Source organism: Physeter macrocephalus, chromosome 9 (assembly GCF_002837175.3).
Source record: "Physeter macrocephalus isolate SW-GA chromosome 9, ASM283717v5, whole genome shotgun sequence".
Lineage (NCBI taxonomy): Eukaryota > Metazoa > Chordata > Mammalia > Artiodactyla > Physeteridae > Physeter > Physeter macrocephalus.
Genome location: NC_041222.1, coordinates 32,621,428 through 32,647,479, shown reverse-complemented (window position 1 = coordinate 32,647,479; position 26,052 = coordinate 32,621,428). Strand labels below are relative to the sequence as shown.

The window sequence follows — 26,052 nt, the reverse complement described above, 5'->3', positions numbered from 1 at the left end:
TGGGTTCTCACGTGCCCTCAGGTTGAAGAAAACCATACCATTCACCTCCCCACGTGTGTACACTTCAGTTAAGCTTCCCTGTCACCTTCACTGATGTATTGTGGCCAACTAGCCACCTGGGTTCCGAGCCTGAGAGCCCTGCTCAGCATCTCTGTCTCCCAGGCCACGCGTCCAGCATGTCTCCAAGTCCGTTGCTTCAACCACAGGAATATGTCTCTTGTCTTCCTAGCTTCCCACCACTTCCCCCTCAGCAGTCCCACATACTCCTTCTCTTCTACAGCCCAGTTCTAACCCACTTCTCTGCGTAATTTACAGAGAGAGAGAAAGCCCTCTGCCCTCTGGTCCCCAAATCTGCCACAGCTGCATCCTTTCTGGGGACATTTGGGACTTTGTTGATGATGTCCCCTCAATAATGGGCTGAATTTTGATGCATGTGGCTAGCCTGTAGATTTTTGCATTAAGGAACTATAAACTGTTTTGATTCTAAAACTTCGCCAGTAGGTCCAAGCTCCTGTCCTTCGTCTACCCACAGATGTTTTCCCTTGGTATGTCTTTCATAAACTTCTTCCCATAAACAGAGCACATTCTGAAGCTCCATGCCAAAGACAATGACATCATCTCCAAAGTTGGGCTACTGCCCGTGATGGTTCCCCAAGACAGGCCCTGCTCCTTCCTGCCTACCACCGACACCTCCTGCCTCCTGAAACCCAACATGCGTCCCAGCGGCCTCACTTGCTGACTGTTCCCTGACTTCAGTGCCTTAAGAATAGAGATGTCTGTTGAGGGAGATGCTTTAACTTAAGTTGCATTTTAGAGCCAAATGCTTTCACAACTGGAGGGTTTTCCCTGGAAATGACCTGGAGATGGAGCTGCTGATAGGAACTCACAGGTGGGCCTCTGGGGCAGGCACACAGTATGCTTTTTTAGGTTCTAATTCCATTGGGAATAGGATTACTAAGATTTGTTATTGTCAAGTCTGATGAGACTTAATCCAAAAATTTTTTTTCATTTTTTGGTGGGTCATATGCCATTTCAGTATCTAGGCCTAGATCCTCTTAACACCTTAAAACTTCATAATTTTAGCTTACTGATTTTCATTAGTAAGTCACTTGATTGGAGTGAAGTGATCTATAGGTTAAAATCCTATCACAGACTTCTGAATCACCTGAAGTAGAAGGCAATGCAAGTTTGTAGAGTGCCCTGGAGAAGTAGTTACTATGCTGGGCATTGGTGATCTTATTATAAATTCTCTAAGAAGCGTAGGTAGCCTTCACTCCATTTTAAAGATCAGAACCAAGTAAGGTTCAGAGAGGTTATGTAACTACTGATGTCACACAGCAGCTAGTGAAGAGCTGACATGATATTTGATCATAGATTTAGCTCTGTGGCTCTGAAAGTTATGTTCTTTCCACCATATTCAGTAAATCTGACTTGTTTGCAAATCATACGTAGCACTGAAACTGTTTTATTTCTCGTCTCATTACAGTGATCAGTTAAGTAACATTTTTTGCATTCTCCCTTTCCTATCTTTTCTCCTCGCCACTGCCTTAGAGCATACTCCTTCCACGTTACTGCAGACGGTCAGATGCAGCCTGTCCCCTTCCCCCCGGACGCCCTCATTGGCCCCGGCATCCCCCGCCACGCTCGCCAGATCAACACCCTGAACCACGGGGAGGTGGTGTGTGCGGTGACCATCAGCAACCCCACGCGACACGTGTACACGGGTGGCAAGGGCTGCGTCAAGGTCTGGGACATCAGCCACCCCGGCAACAAGAGCCCCGTCTCTCAGCTCGACTGTCTGGTGAGTGAATGTGGATGAACGTGGTTTAAGCCCTCAGGCAGAAAACAGGACCTGGATGTACCAGCAGCACAGAGAATTGATCCCAAGCGGGTAGTTGTCTTCAGTGATTTGTGCTGTTTGACTCGGAGCGCTGACGAGAAGGTGTGTCTTCTTTCAGTTACTTAAGGTAGATTTATCTGGTTCTTCACGTGTGGCACTTGCTCCAGTGCAGTTTTCATTCACCCTGCCCAGTGCATGGGAACAGGCAGACCACTTGCTTTCCTGTCTGATAAAGGAGTTTAAGAAAACTGCGAGCCCACGATGGTTTCTGTGAGAGTGCACCCAAGTATCAGGATCTGTCACATTGTGAGACAAGAGTAACTTAATACTTCACCTGGCAAACACTAGCTACCCCGTTAGCTGTCTCATGGGTATTCGTCCTCGGGTTATTTAGGAAATTTCAGTTTGATTTTCATCCTTGGACCAGCAGTAGCATGTTTCACGGCAGCACGATGCTAGGTCATTTTAAGGTGACTGCACAAGATTCCCATAACCTCACGAGCTGGGAGGACGTGGTGTTTTCTGTCACGTAACACACCTTGGTCAAGCCTTGCCCCCAGTTGGTGCTGCTTAATCAAGCCCATGCTGTCCCTTGGCCAGGTAACGCAGGGCCGGGCGAACGGAAGGGACCACAAGGTCTCTAACTCCCTGGCACTTGTTTGGCAGCAGAAACAGGGCCTTTCAGCAGCCAGGCCGTGTGTACCCGGTTCCCGGTGTGGCTCTTCCAGGGTTGTGAGGGCTGTTGCGTCTGCGTGTGCAAATGACTCAGGCGGCTGGTTGATTTGCTGGTGCCGAAAGTGGGTCTAGATCTTTGCATTTTCATGCTAATTAAGATTAAATATTCTCAGTACTGAATTTTGTAGATCAAGTTTAAGTACTTCCTTAATTTCATGTAATTTACTAGAATTAATCCACTTTATCATTGTCATAAGTGAAAATAGCTCATTGAAACCAGGAGGGAACACAATACTTTTATGGATTTTTGCTCTCATGTTAATGCTGTTTTCCTTTCCTCATGAATAACCTCTTGATGGGTTTTGTCTCCACAGAACAGGGATAACTACATCCGTTCCTGCCGATTGCTCCCTGATGGTCGCACCCTAATTGTGGGAGGGGAAGCCAGTACCCTGTCCATTTGGGACCTGGCGGCTCCCACCCCGCGCATCAAGGCAGAGCTGACGTCCTCGGCCCCCGCCTGCTACGCCTTGGCCATCAGCCCCGACTCCAAGGTCTGCTTCTCATGCTGCAGCGACGGCAACATCGCGGTGTGGGACCTGCACAACCAGACGCTGGTGAGGTGGGTCAGCAGGGTCCCTGACCAGGGCACTGGATTTACCTGTGCTGTGCCAAAGAGCTGTGTGTGTATCTTTTTAAAAAGATGAAACATAACTGTCTTACTAAAAATTGTTAAGAATAAGGCCGTTTTAAGATGCTGTAAAATCTTGTTTTCTGCACCATTTGAACTTTATCGGATGAGGGGTTGTTTTCTTTCTTTCTTTCTTTCTTTTTTAAATTATACTAAGCATCACCAATTCAGGTTTTAAAATAGGAGGTCAGTTTTGTTTATTTTTCTTTTTTATAAATTTATTTATGTATTTATTTATCTTTGGCTGTGTTGGGTCTTCGTTGCTGTGCGTGGGCTTTCTCTAGTTGCAGTGTGCGGGCTTCTCATTGCGGTGACTTCTCTTGTTGTGGAGCACGGGCTCTAGGCACGCGGGCTTCAGTAGTTGTGGCTCACGGGCTCTAGAGCGGAGGCTCAGTAGTTGTGGCACACGGGCTTAGTTGCACCGTGGCATGTGAGATCTTCCCGGGACCAGGGCTCGAACCTGTGTCCCCTGCATTGGCAGGTGGATTCTTAACCACTGCACTATGAGGGGAGTCCCAGGAGGTCAGTTTTACATAATTAATGTACATAAGGTGCCCACGACCTCATGAGCTCGTTAGACATAGGTAGTTTGCCACCTGTGCTAACAAACCATCGTTGTCAGTAGGTACTCATTGAGAAGGTTCACAGTGTGTGGCGCAATCCTTGGTGCTGTGTGTATCTGACACGTTCTTTCCTTCGACAAATGATCATTGAGCTCTTACCCTGGGCCCAGGCATTGTGTTGGGTGCGCCTCACCCTGAAATGATATAGATAATCTCTTGTCCCACCTTACAGGATGGATAGACATAACTGTGTCTGTTTAGAAATGAGGTTGTGTAGGATGGGCACTGATAGGAAAAGTCCTGAAACACGTGTGTCTCCAGATGTCAGCACCTGAGAGAGCAGGAAGCCAGAGGTGTGATCCGCTAACGGGTGTGCAGAGGGTGTAACGGAGCCCAGCTACAGGTCCAGGGGAGGGTGGAAGGAGAAGAGGCCCCTGCTGTCCGTCTGTAACATATTTTGCAGGACGGAGCTCTATAAATGATTCCAAAAACAAAATAGTTAATCACTTTTTCCCCTTTTGGGTAAGGCTCTTAGGAGGAACTGCTTCTAAGCCCCAGCCCCCGTGTCGTTCGTACATTTTACCTGCTCCTGGGGCAGCTGAGTCACACTGAGGTTCTTCCCACACTCCTTACTTGAGAGCAAGGCCTTTCATCTTGCACAGCCTCCTACAGTGGCGTTGTTGCTCGCTGGCAGAATTTGTTCTGCTGTTCTCTGGGCCCAGCCCCAGAGCTTTTAGAAGGGAAACGACTCCTTACATCCTCTGAAATTCTCTCCTTCTTTCATATCGCACTGACAGAATAGGTCTCAGATTGTGTCTTGGATTAGTTCATTTTCATGTGGCTGTGTTTTCTTTTGATTCAGATGGAGATTTTTTTTTCCATCAGTTGTTTCAATTCTGTTTTAGCATAAGAGTAATTTGAAGAGGACTTCCTAAGTGTTCAAAAATAAACAAAACGTGCAGGAGATTCAGCATCTCAATTAAACTTTAATCTCTCTACATATATGCTTTGTTATTACTTTGAATAATAAAAAATAGAATAAACCAAAAGGAAATCTACCAATAGGTCCTGTAATGAAATTGATGGCTGAGGAATTCTAAACTGAGTTCACCTAAAAATTAACTGTTGAAGGGCTTTTCTCCATGTTGACATCTTCAGGCAATTCCAGGGCCACACAGACGGAGCCAGCTGTATTGACATTTCTAACGATGGCACCAAGCTCTGGACGGGCGGCCTGGACAACACGGTCCGGTCCTGGGACCTGCGCGAAGGGCGGCAGCTGCAGCAGCACGACTTCACCTCCCAGGTGTGCACTCGTGCACGTGACATTTTAGAGACCTGGTTTTGTGAAATATATGAGAGACTTCAGCGTCAATTCATTGACCACGTGACAGAGTCACTTTTGACTGAATTAGATAGCTAAAAATTTTGTTGTTTTCTGTCAAAATACAACAGTATATATTTTATTGAAGGACAGAAAAAATTTCATTTATGACAGACTTTTAGCAGGTTTTTATTTCAATGACCATTACTCTATAGATCTTTGAATTTCACACACTTGATTAGTAAGTTACATTGTGGAGATCTGACTGATTACTTGGGATCACGCCTTTGACTTTGATTTCTTCCTGTACAATTCACATTATCTTGATTTCCTTCGTTATTTAAGTAGTATCCCCAGAGGAAGCAGTGCCTCCCCTTTAAAGGAAGTGTGTCCTCTATAGCCACCATCACCGTCACCTGTTTTAATTCTAGATCTTTTCTCTGGGCTACTGCCCAACTGGAGAGTGGCTGGCGGTGGGGATGGAGAACAGCAATGTGGAGGTGCTGCACGTCACCAAGCCCGACAAGTACCAGCTCCATCTCCACGAGAGCTGCGTCCTGTCACTCAAGTTCGCCCATTGTGGTAAGCAGGCCCCTGGTGTCCACTGCCTGTCATTCCTCCTTCCTCCTGATGCATTTCAAGTCTGGTCTTTAGTTCATTGACGTGTCCCTCTTCAGAATTATATTACTTCCTCACACATGCCTACTTCCCTAATACCATGTAATTTTCTGCAGTTTATCCACTTTATCCTTGTCCTAAGTATAAATGACTCATTAAATCTAGGAGAGTGGGCTTTATTTTTCCAGTGAAAAGAAACTCTTATTTGTTGCAGATTAGATTAGGTGAGTTTTCTGTGTATCAGTTGATGCTCTGTAACACAAGTCTCAGGACTCTGACAAAGGAATAAACACTACCTTTTTTGAAACCCTGTTCCTATAGGCAAATGGTTTGTAAGCACGGGAAAGGACAACCTTCTGAATGCCTGGAGAACACCTTACGGGGCCAGTATATTCCAGGTAACACTTCACTTGTGTAGCCTTCACCCATTGTGCGCTCACTGCATGGTTCTCTGTGCCTTCTCGCAGGTTAATAACGCACGGACGTGTCCTAGGAGGTAGGAGCTAGTGTCACTCCCATCGCACAGAGGAGAAATCTGTGCGTGAGGGGGAGACTAGGGTCACAGCTGCAAGCCGTGCAGCCGGGAGTTGTGTCCAGTTCTCTCTGAGCTCAGAGCCAAGGTGCCGTGCCCATGGTCCGAACTAGCTCTTGACGCCCCCATCCCTTTTTACATGTTAGAGTAGCAGTTTCATGTCTTCTGTGAAAATTTATTTATTTATTTAATTTTAATTATGGCGTTTAAAATTTGAGCATTTTGCTTGAATATTCATTCGTGTTGTTATTCCTGATTTCCCGCCCCCAAAAGAGTGCTGTGGAAAAGTGTAATAAATCTTGATTAATTTTATGAACTTTTATTCTTATTAACTCAGTGGTACTTTGTGTAGTTTGTGGAATTATTTGCAGGAGAACCAGATTGTAGGCATGATACACACTCACATACAGATCTCTCTCTTCTCTCCTGCTAGTAGGTGAGAATTTCATAGGCAAGTTAAAGAAGATTTCCTTTTTAACCTTCTGTATTTAGGATGTTATTTTCTCGGTGGTGGTCTGTTTTTAGGAATAACATAACAGTGTTGCAGTTTTCTTGACCATGTGGTACTAAGTCATAGAGGAGATTAATTCATTTGAATCTAAAACTGCATATATTGAGTGAAAGTACTGTGCAAGATAATAGGACAAAAGTAGCAGATTCTTACTGTCACGGAGTTTATAATGTAATACAGTGGTTTTTGTATTGTTGATCACAACCTTTTAGGTGGTCCCAACCAGCACTTTTTTAAAAAATGAAATAAAAAATGTTAAGAGTATATTTTTTGTAGTGAGTATAAGTATTATATCTCGTTTCTCTGGGTTATGAAGTAAAATTATGTCTCAGGTCTCTGGGTTGTGATGTAAAATGTATTTATTACAGGTTGCGTTCCAAAAGTTACCTACTGGTAGTAGGTTAGCATCTGCATGTCAAACGTTTATTTTTTAACTGTTCAAAGTCCCAGTTAAAATCCTGTGGGGTTTGTTTGTTCGTTTAGCACAGTTTAGTTAAAAGTTAACCGTGACTGCTTTGCAGTGGGTGTAGTTGAACATGGTGTTTGGAGCTCTAATAAGAGTGGTAACATTTTTCTTCCTAACTATTGAACTCCTCCCCACTTGCACATTTATATTCTCTTTTTACGTAGGGGACAATGAGGTTTTATGTTAGAAATATTTTTACATTCCCTATCTCAAAAAGTATAGTATTTTCAATACAGTTCCCCATTGTTACCTCACCTGGACTCTGAGGCCACCTTCTGTCGTGGCAGACAGGTAAGCTGTCTTTACCTAATTACCTCTTGTAAGGAAAGTGAGGGCCAAGACAGGTTAAGTGACGTGTCTAGCATTCTGCAGCTCCGTCTACATCCAAGCCATCCGAGGGAAGGCGAGGGTTTTCACACTGAGAACCCTCTGCTCTTAGCTGGAGACCAGGATTTGAAGTAGAGCCTTCCTTCATCAGCATCCGGGACTGCCTTTCCTCGCTTGGGCTCCTGTTTTGGTCAAGGGAACATGTTATGCTTCTTTTTGCTCCAGATCCTCCAGTCCTGCCTGTCAGTATTCATGGGTTTTCTTTCAGTCTTTAACGTGTTTGTGTGTCTCTTTCCCAGTCCAAAGAATCCTCATCGGTGCTCAGCTGTGACATTTCTGTGGATGACAAATACATTGTCACTGGCTCTGGGGATAAGAAGGCCACGGTTTATGAAGTTATTTATTAAGGACAAATCTTCATGCGAACTGGACTCCTCCTTGTAGCACTTTGTTCTGTCATCCTTCTGTTCCCCCGCATCCGAAACCAAGGATTTCCAGTACTCATTGCAGTCGTGGAGCTCAGTCCCCGCCTTCCCCCACTTCCTTCCTGCTGTTGAATTGTGAATACTCGTTAAGAACCTGTGATACCAAATCTTCAGCTATCTACTCGGAAGAACATGGATAACCCTACTTAACAGTGAAAGGAATCTTTAATTATGTATTATATCTGTAATATATTTATTTTGTTTAAAGAAGGCTTTCTAACAATGACTGACTAAATAAAGCTGTCTGCTCCTGCATTGATAATGAAGATGCGTTGTATTTGATACCCCCCCCCCCCTTTTTGGCAAAGGAGGGGAAAGGAAGGTTTAAAATAACTGATTAAAAATGTCACTAAATGTAGACTAATGACTGTATAGAGATGTGAAATGTATAATTACATATGGAAGCAATATGTTGCTGTGTTGTTAGATGTTTTCATTTTTTACTTATTTTAAAGATGTTTGGAAATTTGAACAATTAGAAGGTGACAGACCATGTCATATTCATTTGAGTCTATTTGGACAACTTTAACCAATATATCTATAGCTTTAGATTATATTCGATAAAAGTAATTGGACTTTTTCTTTTTTTCTTTTTTTGACTTGTTGACAAGTGTCTTTGTAATATGTTTTTAATTCCCTTTTTTTTATTGTATTATAGACAGATGAACAAATTAAATTTGGCCTCAAAGGGAGAACTTAATCCCTTCTGGGTATTTTTGCCACATTTCTTTGCAGAGGGAGATGTATACCTTTGGGCAGTTTTGTCATTACGAGAAATGATGGGTTATTTTTTGGCATGTTCTTTGGGAACTGCACAGATTCAGGGGAGGATTCCTCCCACTGTGCAAGTCAAGTCTTTTACAAGACAAGGAGCAGAGGAGGATTTGCAAGGACCTCCCTCTGAAAATCAGAAAGAATGGACTCTCACCTGGGATGAGGACTTGCTTTCTTTACCTCCGGTTCTTTCCATGTCTTAGCTGGATGTCCCTGAAATGGACACAGGCTGTGCCATTGTGCCAGAAACATTGTTGTTATCTTTTATGTTGTTGTTGTTGCTGTTAAACTATGATATGTGACTCCTTTTTTTTTATTATTATTTTTTGTTTGAATGCTTTAAAAATCTTTTAAGTCTGTGGATCTGCTGATGTACAGTGCCTTTGCTGCTATGGATCAAAATCAAGAGAACTGTGTAGATAAACTTTATTGTATAAGTAGAAAATTACTTAATTTCATACTAGAAATGGATGGATGCTGCAAGTTGAAATGGATTGTCCATTGACGTTCCTAATGTGGTAGCAGGAAAAAAAAATGGTGTCTTAAGTGCTTAGTGTTTGATGTCTTTAACAGTTTCGTAAAACTCTACAGTGTAGAAAGATTTTGATACTAAACTGTGCATTGTACATAGTTCTAATGCATTGTATTGACCACCAGTACTTCTATAATGGTAGCTTGTTTGTGCATTCAGACTTTTAAGCATTAAACATAAATAACTTCTAGTATGCTTATTTCTAATTCTTTGTTTTGCTGGCTTTAGTTTATTTTTCATCTTTGACTATGCCACTCGTGTATATTAAAAATTACTAGTTTTATTCAAGGGAGATTGCTGTAAAAAGTCATGTGGGCTTTTTTATTGTTGCTGTTTTAGTTCTGTGTTTGTTCTTACTTGAGAAGAGCTAGAAGGGAGGGTGGATAGAGGTTATCAATGATGGCAAATATTTATTGCGTGCCTCTTTAGTTTGTCAAAAAGTTGTCATGTTACTGAAAGCCTTGATGCTTTAGAGCTGTGCTGTTCAATATAGTTACCACTAGCCATTTGTGGCTGTTTAATTTTAACTTGATTAAAATTAAAAATTCAGTTTATCAGTAATACTAACTACATCTCAAATGTTCAGTTTGCCACATACAACTAATGGCTAGCATGTTGGACTACATAAATTTATAGAACATTTCCAAGATCACAGAAAGTTCTGTGGGACCAGCGCTGCTTTAGAGTTAGCCGATGCATACCATTTCCAGCCTTTGGGGTTTGGGAAACATTTCCAACGTGATACACTGAAGTCTTTGGACGCCTGAGGTCCCTCGGGCTGCAACTGCTTGGCTTTGTGAAGCTTCAGCATAAGAAGGTCCTTAAAAAATTCTAAACTTTTGGGACTCAAAAACCTGACATTTAATGCATCCACTGGGTAGAAAGAAGGCTGGGCGTTGGGAGCCCCACGGTGGTCTGGAGTGTCTCAGTGATCAGCTGTGAGAGGTATTGAGTCTTTAGGTGCTAAGAGTTCAGCAGTGTTCATCATGGAAGCAGCACTTCAAATGTGAGTGCTATGAGTGCTGCTACATCAGATGATAGCGTTTTTAAAGTATTAGCTTAATTAATTTCTGTTTATCCTTATTAACATTTCTTATAAAGTAATAGAGAATTGGAGTAAAAGAAAAATCATTTTGACACAAAGAATATGACACTTGCATACTGTGTTGACACTTGTAGAAGAAGAAAGTGCCTGCCTCGAGGAGTTAGAATTTTTGTTTGGTGCCTGGTGGGTCAAGTCTGTGATGACCTTCAGTTTTCTCTTTAGAGAGATCCAAAACACTGGCCGTCGTACTGGATTAAAAATCGGGGCGAATGCATGGCTAAACCTAGCTTTTTAAAATAAATGGGCATCTATTTCCTCTCACTGCTGAGGTTTTATCAGATTAGATTTTTATGTCTCTGATATCAATCTCAGGCCTGGATTGATGTGCGCAGTAGTCTTGATGTTGTCGATGTTTTAATTATAACTTGGTCTGCCATAGTTTTTGCTCCAAGTATGGTCTTGCAGAGTCTGAAGAACGACAAAGACAGAATCACCCTGAACCGGGGAAAACTCAGTTCCAGTGAAAGAAGGGAATGGTGTGTAGGACTGGAAGGTTGACTTACGTAGAACTACCAAGAAGTAAAAAGAATCCCTGATTGAAGACCTTCCAAGACTGGCAGGTCAAATGTACGGTGATAGATGCGAACATCTTCAAGTTTTTGCAGATACACAGCTCACTTGTGGGTCACTATTTACTGGCTTCACGGCCAGTGAGCTGCAAAAGATCAGTCTTACCCTGGAATGGTGTGTGTTGAAGCTTGAATCGCAGCCCTGTAACACCTGCAAGTGGTTGGAGTTCCGCAGCCGTGGCATATCCAGAAACTCAGTTTCAGGCCGTCTCGCAGCCACAAAATCCTGGGACCCTACAGCCAAGAGCAGGAGAAATTGACGTCCCAATTTCTGGACAGAGGTGCAGTTCCCGAGCAAGACTTTGAGCAGCTAGACCATCAGTGATGCTCTCAGCTGTCCATACGGCCAGTTTTTGTATCCTCAGTTGGACATTCTTACACTGGCATCATATAACTCGAGGGATTTGTCAACTGATATTTTTGGCAGTTGTAAGGAGATTTGTACCGGAATTCCTTGCCCGGCATTAAGTAAGCAGTTACAAAATTATAGAGGTGTGGGTACCAAAAGAAATTCTTTTGACGTTCTTGGAGGTACATTTCTGTAGCTGCCAGGCTCCTGGGCAACCTGTAGAGTGGCATCAGCAACGAGCTCTGGGTCCTGCCAGCCCTCAGTTTCCCACTGGGGCATCAGCAGCAGAAGCAGTGGCTCACCACCATCCCCGTTTTGTGTTTTTTGTGGTTTTTTGTGGGTTTTTTTGTGGGTTTTTTTTTTTTTTTTGTGCTTTTAACTAATTGCATTTATTTGCCTTTCAGTTCAAGCTTCCATTCAGAACTGACAATGGAAATACTTTATCTTTGACAACCCAAGCACATCAGAAAACCTCTCGTGTTGGAACATTTTAACACCAATGCTGTTCTAGTGGTAGGAACTAACTTTCATTACAAGCTGCTGTTAACATTTTATTTTAGTTCTTTTAGTTGTAGTTCGGGTTTTTGGCAGCAAGTGACAGAAGTTTTTGGTCCCAGATAGGAACTAGCAGCGGGGCTGGGCTCTAGTTTACCTCTCCCCGGGGAAGGAAATTCTCAGCTGGGATCTTAGGTATTTGGCCTACAGGGAAGGAGAATTCCCACAGGGCTGCCTTTAGTCCAGAGGAAAGCCATGAACACAGTGCTTTCACAAATGTTGTTCTGTCTGATCTCACAGCAGGCCTAGACAGGCTGGAGGCTAGAATACTGAATTTACACTAAAGGGCACAAAGCACCAGAGGAGAACAGTGATTTTCCCAAACTCTCTTATCTCCCAGGGAAGACAAGTCAGCCTAAACCCCAAGGCTCTGGACTTGCAGTTGAGATTCTGTGCCCAGTGTGGCAGATTAGAAGAAAAATGGGAAGGGAGTGTTCCAGATGCTTATACCTTGCTGCTCTTCACCCCTTAGTTTCACATGAATTAACTGGCTTTGGAGACTTTGGCATCACAGCATCTCTTGAAAACTCCTTGAATCAGTCACAGATGGTCTTTTGAGTTCTTGCAATGTGTGTACTCACTGTGTACATGAGGCAAAGATCCATGATGGGCTTGTAGAATTCCCCACGCCTGACCCTGGCATCTCACTGCCTCAGGCAGGGAGCCTCCCCCGTTAACCTGACACTGTAGTTTGATGAAAATATTTGGAACTAACAAGTTTTTTGTTATTTTGGCAGAAGACTTAAACTCACATAAACGTCATGCTTTATTTGACTCGGGTGCAGCAAATAAACGTACACACACTAAAAGGTACATGTGAGGTGTTTGGGTTTTGAGAATTTAGGCCGTAAATTTTGGGACTCTTTAGGTGGAGTCCAAACTAATGCCCAAATGGTTTCTAGTGGCCCAGCATTTCTCCCCAGACTTAGGTAGTAGTTGGCCATTTCTCAATCTTTACTAGATGCCTCCACAGCCTCTTCTAAAAGAAGCTACCGTAGGTGGTACCCTGGCCATGTCTTGTGTCATGTGGCAGAAAAAATGAGCTGAGTTCGCTATTTTTGTTCTTCCAGGAGGCTGGGAAGTAGCAGGAGAATGAGTTAGTGGTGGGAATTAAGTCAAAGGAAACCGTCAGGGCGAGCATGTGCCCTTCCACCTGTGGACAGTAGCACATGGACAGGAAGCGACCCCATCAGGAACCACCAGGAGGCATGGCGTGAGACCCCCCGACCACCATGCATCGAGCAGAGCAGAGTCTTCCTTAGGACAACTACCCATTATTTGAAGAACTTCAGTCAGATGCCTCTGTGCCCCCAAAGAGTTCAGCTGAAACAAGTACTCGCCTCAACCTTTACTGGGTCAAGTCTTAGCATCATGCATCCAACTCGGAGAAGCTTGGTGCTGCTGAAAACAAAGCACCACCGCCCCCCCCCGCCCCCGCAAAGTCTGTTCATCTTTCCCAGATGAATGAAAACAAGACTTTCTGGATTAGTTGAAGAAATCGTCTGTTAAGCTTTGTTCTTCAATCTCCTGCAGTTACTCGTAGCCCCTTTAACTTTTCTCCCAAGTAGACCATCAGTGTTAAAGAAATGTGATTTCAGGTTTTATGGCTGGGTTGGGAAGTTAGAGTTTCCACGCTGACGGTCAGTCAACCCCACTGCATGCACATCTTTAGGCCTCAGTTTTCGTGAGAACAAGAACAGCCTCCTGGGCGCAAGGTGGTGGCTGTGAAGGTTACCCTGAGGACAAAGGCCTTGATTTCACAGACACCTGTTCCTGAGTGACAGTCTTAAAGCAGAAAGTGCCCCTAGTGAGAATTTTAGTGATACTCAAGCTGCCCAAAAGTGAAGGATTTAGCTTCAATCCCTGAGGGGCTGTGGGCTTGCATTCCCATCAAGAGGCTCAGCACAAGGTAGTTGCCCTGGGCCGATGATGGCTTTGCAGACATCCTGCTGTGCGTGCAGCTTTGAGCCAGGAGCACCAAACAGACTTGCGTTCAACACCTTCAGGCGTCTAGCTGACAGCATTTCCATCCCACAGCCGTTTTCTGTTTGTTTGAATGTCTTTTTCTCGCCGAAGATTTGTTTTCACATGAGTTACAGAGAACAGCACTATGGTGTCTTTTTCATAATACATGCTCTTAGATTTGTGCAACTCATGGAAACTTGGAACCTGACAGCAGATCTGCAGGAGTGCATAAGATAAGGCAAGTTGGTGGTGTTCAAGCTTATAAAGGTTTATCTCTTTTTTTCCACAGCTTTATCGAGATATAATTGACATGTAACATTGTGTGAGCTGAAGGTGTACAATGTGATGATCTGATACACATATAATACTGTGAAATGATTACCGCAGTAAGGTTAGTTGGCACACCCACCACCTCACTTAATGACTGTGTGTGTGGTGGGAATATTTAAGGTTTACTGTCATAGCAACTTTCAAGTATATAATACAGTACTGTTACCTAGAGTCACTGTGCTACACATTAGATCCCCAGAACTTATGTATCTTATAACTGGAAGTTTGTATCCTTTCACCGATGTCTCCCCTATTTCCCCCCAATCCCCTTTCTCTTATCCCCAAGCCCCTGGAAACCACTATCCTATGCTGTTCCTATGAGTTTGGCTTTGTTTAGATTCCACATGTAAGTGGGATCATAGAGTGTCTTTCTCTGTCTGACTTATTTCATTTAGCATCATGCCCTGGGGGTCCATCCATGTTGTAAATAGCAGAATTTCCTTCTTTCTCATAGCTGCGTCATATTCCTGTGTGTGTGTGGCGGGGGTGGGTGGGTGTGTGTAATCACATTTTTTTAACCCACATGTTGATGGACACTTAGGTTGTTTCCATTTCTTGGCTGTTGTGGATAATGCTGCAGTGAACATGGGGGTACTGTTGTAGTGGCTGCACCAATTTACATTCCCACCAAAAGTACACAAGGGTTTCCTTTTCTCTCCAACCTCACCAACATCTATTTCTTGTCTTCTTGATCATAACCATTCTGACAGGTGTGAGGTGCTATCTCATTATGGTTCTGGTTTGCATTACCCTAGTGTTTAATGATGTTGAGCATGTTTTCATTTACCTGTAGTATCTGTATGTGTTCTTTGGTTTTTTTTTTTGTTTTATTGTGGTTTTTTTTGCGGTACCCGGGCCTCTCACTGTTGTGGCCTCTCCCGTTGTGGAGCACAGGCTCCGGACACGCAGGCCCAACAGCCATGGCTCACGGGCCCAGCCGCTCCGCGGCACGCGGGATCCTCCCAGACCGGGACACGAACCCGTGTCCCCTGCATCGGCAGGCGGACGCTCAACCATTGCGCCACCAGGGAAGCCCTGTATGTGTTCTTTGGAAAAATATTTAGGTCCTGTACTCATTTTTAAATCAAAATTATTGTTTGCTATTATGTTGTATGAATTTCTTAAATATTTTGGATATTAACCCCTTATCTGATATGTGATTTGCAAATATTTTCTCCCATTCCATAGGTTGCCTCTTCATTTTGTTGATTTTTTTCTTTTGCTGTGCAGACAACTTTTTAGTTTGATGTAGTCCCACTTCTTTATTTTTGATTTTGTTGCTTGTGCTTTTGGTATCACATCAAAAAGGTCATTGCCAAGACCATTGTGAAGGAAAATTTCCCCTGTATTTTCTTCTAGGAGTTTTACAGTTTCAGGTCTCACATTTAAGTCTTTAATCCATTTTGAGTTAATTTTTGTGAATGGCATAAGGTAAGGGTCCAGTTTCATTATTTTGCATGTGATTATCCAGTTTTAACACCATTTATGGAAAAGACTATCTTTTCCCCATTGTGTATTCTTAGGTCCCTTGTCAAATATTATGTGGCTATATAGGCATGGATTTATTTCTGGGCTCTCAATTCTGTTCCATTGGCCTGTGTCTGTTTTTATGCCGGTACCATACTGTTTTGATTACTACAGCTTTGTAGTATAGTTTGAAATCAGGGAGTGTGATACTTCCAGCTTTGTTATTCTTTCTCAAGATTTGGCTATTCAAGGTCTTTTGGGGTTCCTTGGCTATTCAAGGTCTTTTGGGGTTCCATACAAATTTTAGCATTGTTTTTTCTATTTCTGTGAAAAAATGCCATTGAAATTTTGATAGGGATTGATTGAATCTATAGATGACTTTGGGTAGTATGGATTTTTTAACAACGTTCTTCTGATCTACAAACACAGGATATCTTTCCATTTATTTGTGTCCTCTTCAATTTCTTTCATCATAGTTTTCAGTGTAGAGATCTTTCACCTTCTTGGTTAAATTTATTCTTAAGCATTTTATTGTTTTTTGATTACATCCTGCCCAGAGGCACTCCATAATCAAGCACATTGGTATTTCTGGGGCAAAACATAAATGTTCATACTAAGTGGAGTAGTGATGACTCTAAACTTCTACATCTCAGTTCAGGGCAATTTTGCCCCAAATGCATCATGAAAAAACTTCTGGTATTCTTCAAATTTTCCATCTTGGAATAGGAAATAAAGGATTTGTGGACTGGTACTCGTGATTGTCCCCATTTTATAGATTAGAAATCAGATCCACAGAGGTCAAGTGACTTGAATGACAGATGCTTGTTCTGTCTCGCACCAGAGCCAGTGTCAGCCCGTCAGTGACTGGAACGAGGTTGCCCAGATGTTCTTCTGACTCTCTCTTTTATACTGCTGTGTCTTACTCCCATATACACTTCCAAATCTTCTGTATCTCTTTTTCTAATCTGTCACTGAAAATTACTCTCATTATGCCCAAGCAAAATTCCATACTTTTTCCTTAAAAAGAAGAAAATAGGCCCTGAGCTTTGCCGTAGTGTCCTCAGTTCTGAGAAGCTTACTTCTTGGTTTGATGCTATTTTCTATATGATGAAAAGTCTGATCTTTAGACGTGAGGCATTGTTAAAAGCAATATACTTCAATGGTAACAAAAACATCAGCAAAAAACATGAAGCATCGAAATATCTTTCAAATAATTTTCTGATTGGAAATGTCCTAATCCATGTTTTGTTTTCCTCTTCCAAACTTCAAACATGCTTAGCTTTTTTCTTTATTTTTTTCCATATTACTCTTTTGATAAAAAGCTGTGTTGTGTTTTGGCTTTGTTTTTGTTTTGTTTCGCTTTGTTTGAAAAGTACTTTGTAGCAGGTACAATAGACTTGTTTGAAAGATGGGTCACACAGGAAGATTTTCTTTGATTACTAGTGTGTGTTTTGATTCGTGAGCTCATAAAAGCCCAACCATGGTGGTTAAAACAAAATTGTTTACTGCACTGAGATAACAGGAGGCCCAGCTCACAGGATAGACTGAGCTGTGAGGTAAAGGACAGAGGTTGCTTGAAATCATGGGAGCCACTATTCTGGGTCCACAAAGGCGTTTTGGTCCAATTTTGTAGTTTGGGGACAGTTTGATTATGTACCCTGTGTGCTTGCTATCACACACCTGTATGAAACAGGTTGATTCACTCCATTGCCAAGAAAGGAACTCTCAGGGAATTCCAAGAGATGACTTTGTAGAGTTTTAATTAAGATCTCATCACAGAACTTGGACCAGTTAAGTTACTGTCTGAATTGCTTTCCTGTGAAAAAACAAGGGCTGCCAGAGCCAGTGCAGGGAGCCAGTGCAGGGATGCATAGCTGTTTAGACAGTACGTAATTGGTTCCTTGAGGAGAATTGGGCAGCTGTGAGTGTTTTAAGTGTGTTTTCAGGGTCATCTTTTAGAGATGTTGCAAAATTGTAATCCTGTTCATCTGTGGTCCCTGACAAATCTTTCCTGGAATCTCCAGCCATCCAGGGAGGTATCACTATGTCCAGAATCGAACACTGACGCCTTATGTCACCCTCTCTTTGGAGACAGGGATTGTACACGATGCCACTGGTGGGCACAGCAGGCTGAGTGTCAGCTCTTCCCCTGATTAACCCACCCCCCTCACACTGTTAGGCAAGGCATCATTTCCAGTGGATATTTGGTCTCTGAGCTATCATAGGACTAACTTATGTGTATAGAAGTTTCCATGTAAAATGTGGCAATAATCAAGCTGGTTAGCAACCGTGTCGAAAAAGAAAAATTTGTGGAACTTTTACGATGCAGATGAAGGACACTTTTCTAAAGGAAATATTTCCATTCCAATGTTTTCTAAGACCAAGTCTTAATGTCCAAGCAAATACATACCCTATCAGATGTGTGTGGCTACCAATATTAAAAGGATATTGATGGAAAAATTTGGCCTTTTTTGCTACATATCTTTATGAGAGAGATGTTTGTTTTTTAGCATTCTACTTGTGACTCAAATTAAATTCGTACTTTAAAATGTAAAGTTTGCTGAAGCTGAGTTGTAAAAATCCTATCACCCATGTCTTTGCCATCATGGTGACTTAAGAAAGTGATTAGGTTCTATGATTAGGTTGGTAGATAAATGATTACAAATCTGAGAAGAGTTAAATACCCATCCATTTATTCAACAAATGTTTATTAGCTACTCTATGTTTTAAAGAGCTGAGCTAGACACGGGATACAGATACGCACAGAACAGAGACAGTCCCTGACTTCACAGAATCTAGGATAGAATAGGACTTCATGTAGGTAATTCAGTGATTACAGCATAGTTGGATGCATAGGACGCCAGGGGAGTTCAAGACTCTATAGGACCACATGGAAGGAAACATAACCCAGACTTGTTGGGTCAGGGGAGGCTTCTGGAAGAAGTGACATCTAAGCCAAAACCTGAAGAATACATAAGGATTGGTCAAATGGGGAGTTTTTGTATATGGGAAAATACTCAATGCAGAGGGAACAAGTGCAAACACCCAGAGGTGACAGAGAGCATGGGGTCTTCCAAAAACTTGGGAGCCCTGTGGTGTGGCTGGTGGTTAGAGTGGGGCTTAATAGCCAATGACAGCTAGACCCTAAGAGCCTTGTGAGCCACGTACAGATCTTCGACTTTCACTAAGGGCCATGAGGACCTATAGAGGATTTAAAGCAGAGGAGGAGCATTGTCAGGTATTTATTCTGAGAGGATCACCCAGGTACATGTGAGGCATAGAGCAGAAAGAGAATGGACTGTAGGCAGGGACTACTTAGGAAGCTATAGGAGCAACTCAGGTGAGACATGAGGCCAGCCCTGAACAAGGATGGTGACAATGGGGGTATGAAAGGGCCCTAGAGACATTGAAGGGGATAGAATTGGCCAGGACTGGGCGATTTATCGCCCACTGAATTAAGGTGGTTGTTTGTTTTTCTGTTGTGTTAGCAAGCAACAGAAAGTGTCCTTGACTAACATAAGCAACAAAGGGATTTCTTGGAAAGCTGTCGGTATAGGCCACAACAACCTGGGGTCCAGAAAGCAGAAAACTTTCTTCAAAGTCTTCAAAAGTCCAAGAGGCCATTTTTTCTAGAGTGCCGCCATAAAATGTGTCGGTTCTAATCATTTCCTGTCTCTCAGATATATTCACTCAGAATTCAGTCTCAGGAGAGAAAATTGGAATGCACCGGCTTAGACCCACCCCATTCCCCTGTGCGTTCTGCTACTGGCACAGTGGAAGGAAGAGGAGCAGGGCCAACCAAAGCAGTAACCCCAGTGATGTCGAGGGGGTGGTAGAGGAAGGTGTCAAGTGTAGGCCCTGATCCCTGGCGTGGATGACTGAGTGGATGGTGGTGCCATCCTCTGAGAGAGGGGCAGGAGCAGGTGTGAATGGGGCAGTGGGGAGTGGCATTTAGTACTGGACACACACTTGAAGAGATCTTGTCGGAAAGTGAGAACACATGTCTCGAATCAGGAGAGAAATATCTAGGCTGAGGAGATAGTCCTCAGTTTTCACACTGTAATAGAACCCATGGGAATGGAGGAGATGGGGTAAGGACAGTGTGTAGTATGCGGGGAAGAGAGGCTTGGGCAAAAGCCAGTAGGTCCCCTACATACAAACTCTCAAGTTGCAAACTTTCAAAAATGCGAATGTGCATTTGCATGTCCCATCACATAAGTTAATACAGTACTATATAGCCGATTGTGTTAGTTGGGTACCTAGGCTAACTTTGTTGGACTTAAGAACAAATTGGACTTAACAAACACACTCTTGGAATGGAACTCATTCGTATGTAGGGGACTTACTGTCCTCAGAATTAAGATGGGTAGATCTAAAAGGAAAAGGGGCTAAAATAAATTGAACACAGGCAGTAGTCGCCAGGCTCTGAGATGGCCACCGATGATCCCCACCTCCTGGTATTTACACCTGTGTGTAGCCACCCTCCCCCACTACCAGAATCCATCTGTGTAACCAGTAGACTGTGTAGAAGTGATGTTATGTTAGTTACAGGAGGTTTTGAAATTCACAGGGGCTCCTGTTTCGCTCTCTGTTTGCCTCTTTGGACCACTTACTCTGCCAGCTGCCATGTTGTGAGCACCCCGTGGAGAGGCCCACGTGAAGAGCATCTCAGGTCCTTGGCTACTCCCTTGTGAGTGGGCTGGAGGCAGATCCTCCAGCCCCAGTCACACCTTGTTTGTAGATTCATGAGAGACCCTGAATCATCACCACCCGGCTCAGCTACTCCCAGATTTCTGACCCATAGAAACTGAGATAATAAATTTTTGCTGCCTTAAACCACCTACTTTCGAGGTAGTTTGTTATACAGCAATAAATACCTAGTACACAGGCTCTCTGTAGCTTGGATCTTCTTGATGTTTTTCCTCCTCCATTAATTCAGTTCTCTTTGCATCACTTTTCATTTCTGATCTCCCTCCAAATTACTAATAAAGAAAAATTAAAGGAAGATAATATTTTTCACCTATCAAGCTGGAAAATACATTTTTTTAATCCAGTGTTAGAGAGAGGTAGGTAATAGTACATTCTCATGTACTGCAGATGAGGGTTGAAATTAATAAAACTTTGCTGAAAGACTTGGGAAATGTGCTTCAATCATTTTAATAATGTACATTAGCTTTGACTCAAAAATACAATTTCTATGATTTTACTCTAAGTATCTGAGGATATGATCAAAGATTTTTTTAAAAAGGATTTTGGTTGTGATAATTTTTTTGAAATCTGGTTACAAATGACAGAAACCCAACCTGAAAAGGCATAAGCAAAAGCAGTTTATTGGGTAGGAGAATCTGAAGGTTTGAAGAACTGAGCTGCAGAAGGGCAGAGATGCAGCTGGGTCTCAGGAACAATTGGACTCAGGGCTTGAATGTTGCCAGGTCTTGTCCCATCACCCTTATCTGCTGCTCTCTGAGCATTCTTTTATTTCTAGGATAGACTGGCTTTTCCACACGGTGGGAAGCATTGGTCCAATGGATGTTCTTAACAAAGGAGAGGCTGACTAATCTCAAACTCCATGAGTTCTAGTTCAGAACAATTCTATGGAAAGATTCTGAAGGCTCAGTCTGGATCAGAAGCTCATCCATGGAATAGTCAATTGCAGTGGTGATGATTGGCATCTATTGACCTAAGTACCCAATGTAGATGGATTGGTGTGGCCAAGATGGCAAGCAAAGGAGAAAACATGGTCGTTTCTGTTCAAATTTTTACATTTGAGTTTATGAAGTTTGATTTTCTCCAAAATAAAATGTATAGTGTCATTTCTGCATATTTATAAAACCTGTCAAGATAATTTGTAATGGAATCTATCCTAAACAATGTAAATTCCATACCTATATTGTCTCAGGTGTCCTTAGAGAGTTGGCTCTTCATAGGGAGGGGAAAATATTTTTCTTCTCCAACATTCTGGTCTCTGACCACCCATTCCTCTTAGAGTCATGATAATGCACCAAGCAGCAGCTATTGTACCTGCCATTCCTCCATTAGACAAGTGTTGTTGAGCCCAGGCTAGGACTGTGTTTGGGACCGGTGGGCATAGTGAAGGGTCCAGGAGCAACTCATTCCTGTGCCAAGTATCACACCAAATTGCTCCCACGCAACCCCACCCAGCCACCACCAACTGAACACTGGAACGCTGAGAGCTGTGCTTCCAGTAAACCTGTACAGCAAATTTCTTCTGGTGTGAAGTCATCTGTTGATAAGCATATCATGGAAGACAGAATCAAGAGCTTTGTAAAATTCAAGCTCTATTACATCTATTTCATCCCTCTGATCTTCCAGGCCTGTCACTGTTTTAGAAGGAAATTAGATGGTTCTGACAAGACTGTTCTTCACAAAGCAATGTTGATTATTACCTAGTATTCTGTGAGCATACGGGTGTTTGCAAATTGATTTTTTGATGATTTGTTCTAGTATTTTCCAGGTATGAAAACTAAATTGACTACTCTATGATTTTCAGGGCTGTCCCTTTCTCAGTTTCAAATACAAGTTCTTGTCTTTACTTTTTTACTGTTTAGTGGCCTCACTGATCCCTGTCGAATTTTTTAAATTGCTTTTGTAAAACATCATTAGGCTTGCTTAAAAGTTATGTAAGGGGAAACACTTAAAGGAAATGATGACTCGAATATTTACAGTTTTTTGTTGTTGTTGTTGTTTTTTTTTTTTAAAGAAAACACAGTAACAAAAAGCTAAAACCTGGAATTTCTTACAAATGGGCAAGCTCCTAAAAGATGTACTAGGCCATCATCCACAGCCCTAAGGTTGGCCTTAAACAAAATTTAAAATTCATAAGGTTACCATTACAGGGGCAAAACAATAAGTAATGCTTAGTGAAATAGTTAAGGATGTTTAAGGAAATTAATTCAAATATTTCTTCCCCTTGGCAAGCTTGCTTTGTAAAAGACACAGATTACAGGATAATGTATGCTTTTGAGCTGTAAAGAGATTTGTTGATTAGCAGACATTTGATCCTGTCCAAAACGTCCATTGAGAAACTTGGCCATGACTAAAGGTCCTTGAAATTTGGTCCTATCAAAAACATCCATGCTTAGAAGACGTCCCTGGGTTCAAATATCCCATAAAGTTTATTTATACTTTGGTTTATAGGAATAATACATAAAAAATACTATAATGTTTTATTGGTCCAGTAATTGTGTTGTGACTGTATTGCCAATAACAGTGCTTCTTGCCGCCATAGTGTAGCTGGTAATGGCACACGGGGCTAGGTAGATGGGTCAGGGTCCAAATCTTGTAGAAAAGCGGGATTTATGTTAACTGTGTAAACTGAGGAAGAGTCCTAAGTCAGAGAAGTGCACACAAGACAACAAGTCAAGGATGGATCGCACGATGAAAAAAGGTACGTTAATGCGTTTGCCTTAATACATTAATGGTACTAACTAATGGGCATTTGGTTGGATGTGGCTGGTTTGCTCAATAAGGGCAAAGCTTGAAAGGAGGAGCTTGGTCAAGCCGCTTTGTAAAATGGGCAGAGAACGTGTTGATATAAACACTTTAAGAGAAGCTAGCTTTTTCAGGAGGAGTGAGGGCAGGTATGGCTCTCCTACCGCACAGCTGTCCTGTGTAAGAACCACCATGAGGGGGATATTGGGCATCTAATTAACCCCCCTACAGCTATCCTGTCGCCCAGGGTTAATGGGCAATGTTTCCCTTGAATGGATGTCCTAGACGGGTACAATCATGGTAGACCTCAAGGAGTGTGTACATCTCTTTGGAGAGGTTTTAGTGGGAGTGACTGCGCATCAGCGTGCACCCTCAGCTGCCCCCACGCCCTCAGCTGGTGCCTACCTACTGGATGATCCTGCCCGGTGAACCAGGTGTTGAATCCATAAGCCATTAGTAAGGTTTCCCCTACCAACAAACCAGTGACCACTGGTCAGACAGTCACAAAAGAAAACACACACACACACACACACACACACACACACACACACTTCTTCTGTGGCTTTGCAATATGACATCTTTATTTGAAAATTCTCAGTAGAATATGGCAGAAATAGTATACTTACAAGAAGAAAAGCCAATGTCACATTATAATGGTTTTTACCATTTCCATTCCTTTAACAGAGATAGGAGTAAAAGCTACTTGGTGCTGTGAAGAGAGGAGAATCTGCAGAGCCCAGCGTACAACTTGTCAGGATTTGGATAAAATAATCATCCAAGATGGGACAGAAAAACATCAACACAATGTTGGTGTTGAAGGGGAAGTAAGGAAAACCCAGAAGAGGTTAAAAGGATGTACAGAAAGAATGAAATGCAACGAACGTTGCAGGTACTTTGAAGAAATCTCCATGACATTCAGGATGAAGAGGTCCCATTAATGCTACCACAAAGAAATTCATTAAAGAGGCAAGTAAATAGAATTCAAAGCAGACATCAACCTCCAAACCCAACTTCATTGCATAGAATTGAAATTTCAGAGGAGTATAAAGTGACCACATGCAGAGAACCATTTCTTATGCACAATTCCCATGCTCAAGATGACAAAAGAATTCTTATTTACACAACTTTGACAATATTCGATATTTGAGTGCCAGTTCCACATTATTCAGTGATGGCACCTTCAAGATGGCAACCAACACAGTTCCCTCAGTTATTTCCTGTGCACAGTGTGGTATTGGGTTATACTATGTCATTAATTTTATGCACTAACAATGAAAAGGCGAGAAGATACTTAAAGATATGCATATTTGAGAAACTACTTACATTTACACGGGAAAGAAATCTTGACACTAACCCTTCATTGTGCATGATGGGTTTTTTTTTTTTAATTGAAATATGGTTGATTGACAATGTTGTGTTAGTTTCAGGTGTATAGCACAGTGATTCATTTACACACGCACACACATTGTTATACAGCAGAAACTAACACAACATTGTAAATAAACTCCAATAAAGATGTTCAAAAAATAAAATAGATAACCAACAAGGAGCTACTTTATAGCACAGAGAACCATACTCAATATTTTGTAATAACCTATAAGGGAAAATAATCCGAAAAGAAAATATATGCATGAGGGGTTTTGAGATTGCAAATGTGAATGCGATTTGACTGCTCCTACCAAATGCACAAGTAAAAGGATGCTTGTTTCACTTTTCACCATCACTCTGGCAAAAAATATCTTCCTTGGGTCTAACACACGCGTATATGAGAATGGAAACTAACACCCAGAAGTGTGCATCTAAGTTGTTTGGACTTCCATTTGTACCTTTAGAAGATGTAAATGAAACTCTTGTGTACATTGTGGAGAATGTTGAAGAAAATTTAGATGAACTAGTGGATTATGTTGAGAGGATATGTGTTCATAGAAGGCATGGAAGAGGCAGAAGAAGATAAGAAGCTCCAAGATTTCTACCAGAAACTAGGAATGTTCATACATCAGTACTGAGCTACAAGACAAACAATGCACTGGAAATCTGGCATACCACATTTCAGAAGCTGGTGGTAGTACATCATCCTTCATTTGGAGATGTACTGAAGTGTTAAAAGGTGAACAGCAAAGCAATGAACAATTTATATCACCCAGGTTCTTGGTGGTCGCACTCAAATATGGCCACCAACTTCACGGCAATACAGACAAAATCAAATTCATATAACTAAAACTGTTAACAAATAAATGCAAAGCCAATAATCAGATGGGTATATGCTTAAGAGCAATTGCTTATCAATTTAAGAGTAACCTTGCTGAACTTCATGATGAGGAAGAACAAGAATGAATGTGAAATCCAAACTTCCTCTCCAATTACAATAAAAATAATGTAAATAAAATTTTAACAAAGTTAAATGTTTGTATTATTTAATGAATCATGGGCCAAATGTCTCAATGGACATTTTGGACAGGACCAGGTGTCCTGCAAGGGATTCGTTTAGCCCTCTCAAAAGAATAATCAATGATAGAGATCAGTGTAACTGCCTTTTCCTGGCATTAAGGTAAGTTCAATACCCTATTGGAAGCACAGGTGAAATCTTCTAACTAACATATTATGAAAATGTGGTCAACAACCAGCTTACTGATGTGGAAATAATATAAAAATGGCAATTTTTGAGGTTGTACTAAATTCATAGGAAAACAGCTGTGAAAATCCCCTCCCCAAAAACATTTGGGGTTAAAAACTAGGTGAATATACCTGGATGTGCTCCTGAAAGAGAGACGATGGGATTTTCTTCGTTCTCTAGTTACTTTCTTGGCACCATCATAGGCTCATTGGTACGCTTAGCTTTGAAGTCTCCAAGCACTAGTTCAGTAAAAAGAGCTTTGTGACTCCAAGGCAGACAGAACCATTTTTCAATCGCAGAAGCACTTA

General features: G+C 42.1%; 1 protein-coding gene and 1 long non-coding RNA gene across 7 annotated transcripts in view; both read left to right on the top strand.

The window, feature by feature from the left end:
- Positions 1-9,846, top strand: part of TLE4 (TLE family member 4, transcriptional corepressor) — a 152,233-nt gene extending 142,387 nt beyond the window's left edge. For all 6 annotated transcript variants that reach the window (XM_024126816.3, XM_024126815.3, XM_024126819.3 and 3 more), the window contains 5 exons: positions 2,890-3,137; positions 4,928-5,075; positions 5,525-5,675; positions 6,033-6,109; positions 7,847-9,846. In XM_024126816.3, the coding sequence (XP_023982584.1) occupies positions 2,890-3,137; positions 4,928-5,075; positions 5,525-5,675; positions 6,033-6,109; positions 7,847-7,954 (732 nt within the window). In that variant the 3' untranslated portion in view covers positions 7,955-9,846. The remainder of the gene's footprint in view (positions 1-2,889; positions 3,138-4,927; positions 5,076-5,524; positions 5,676-6,032; positions 6,110-7,846) is intronic.
- A 1,195-nt stretch (positions 9,847-11,041) lies between these two features.
- LOC114486925 (uncharacterized) lies at positions 11,042-13,722 on the top strand. The gene is made up of 3 exons (XR_003681367.1): positions 11,042-11,480; positions 11,766-11,874; positions 12,987-13,722. It is a non-coding gene; the product is annotated as an uncharacterized lncRNA (long non-coding RNA).
- The last annotated feature ends 12,330 nt before the right edge of the window (positions 13,723-26,052 follow it).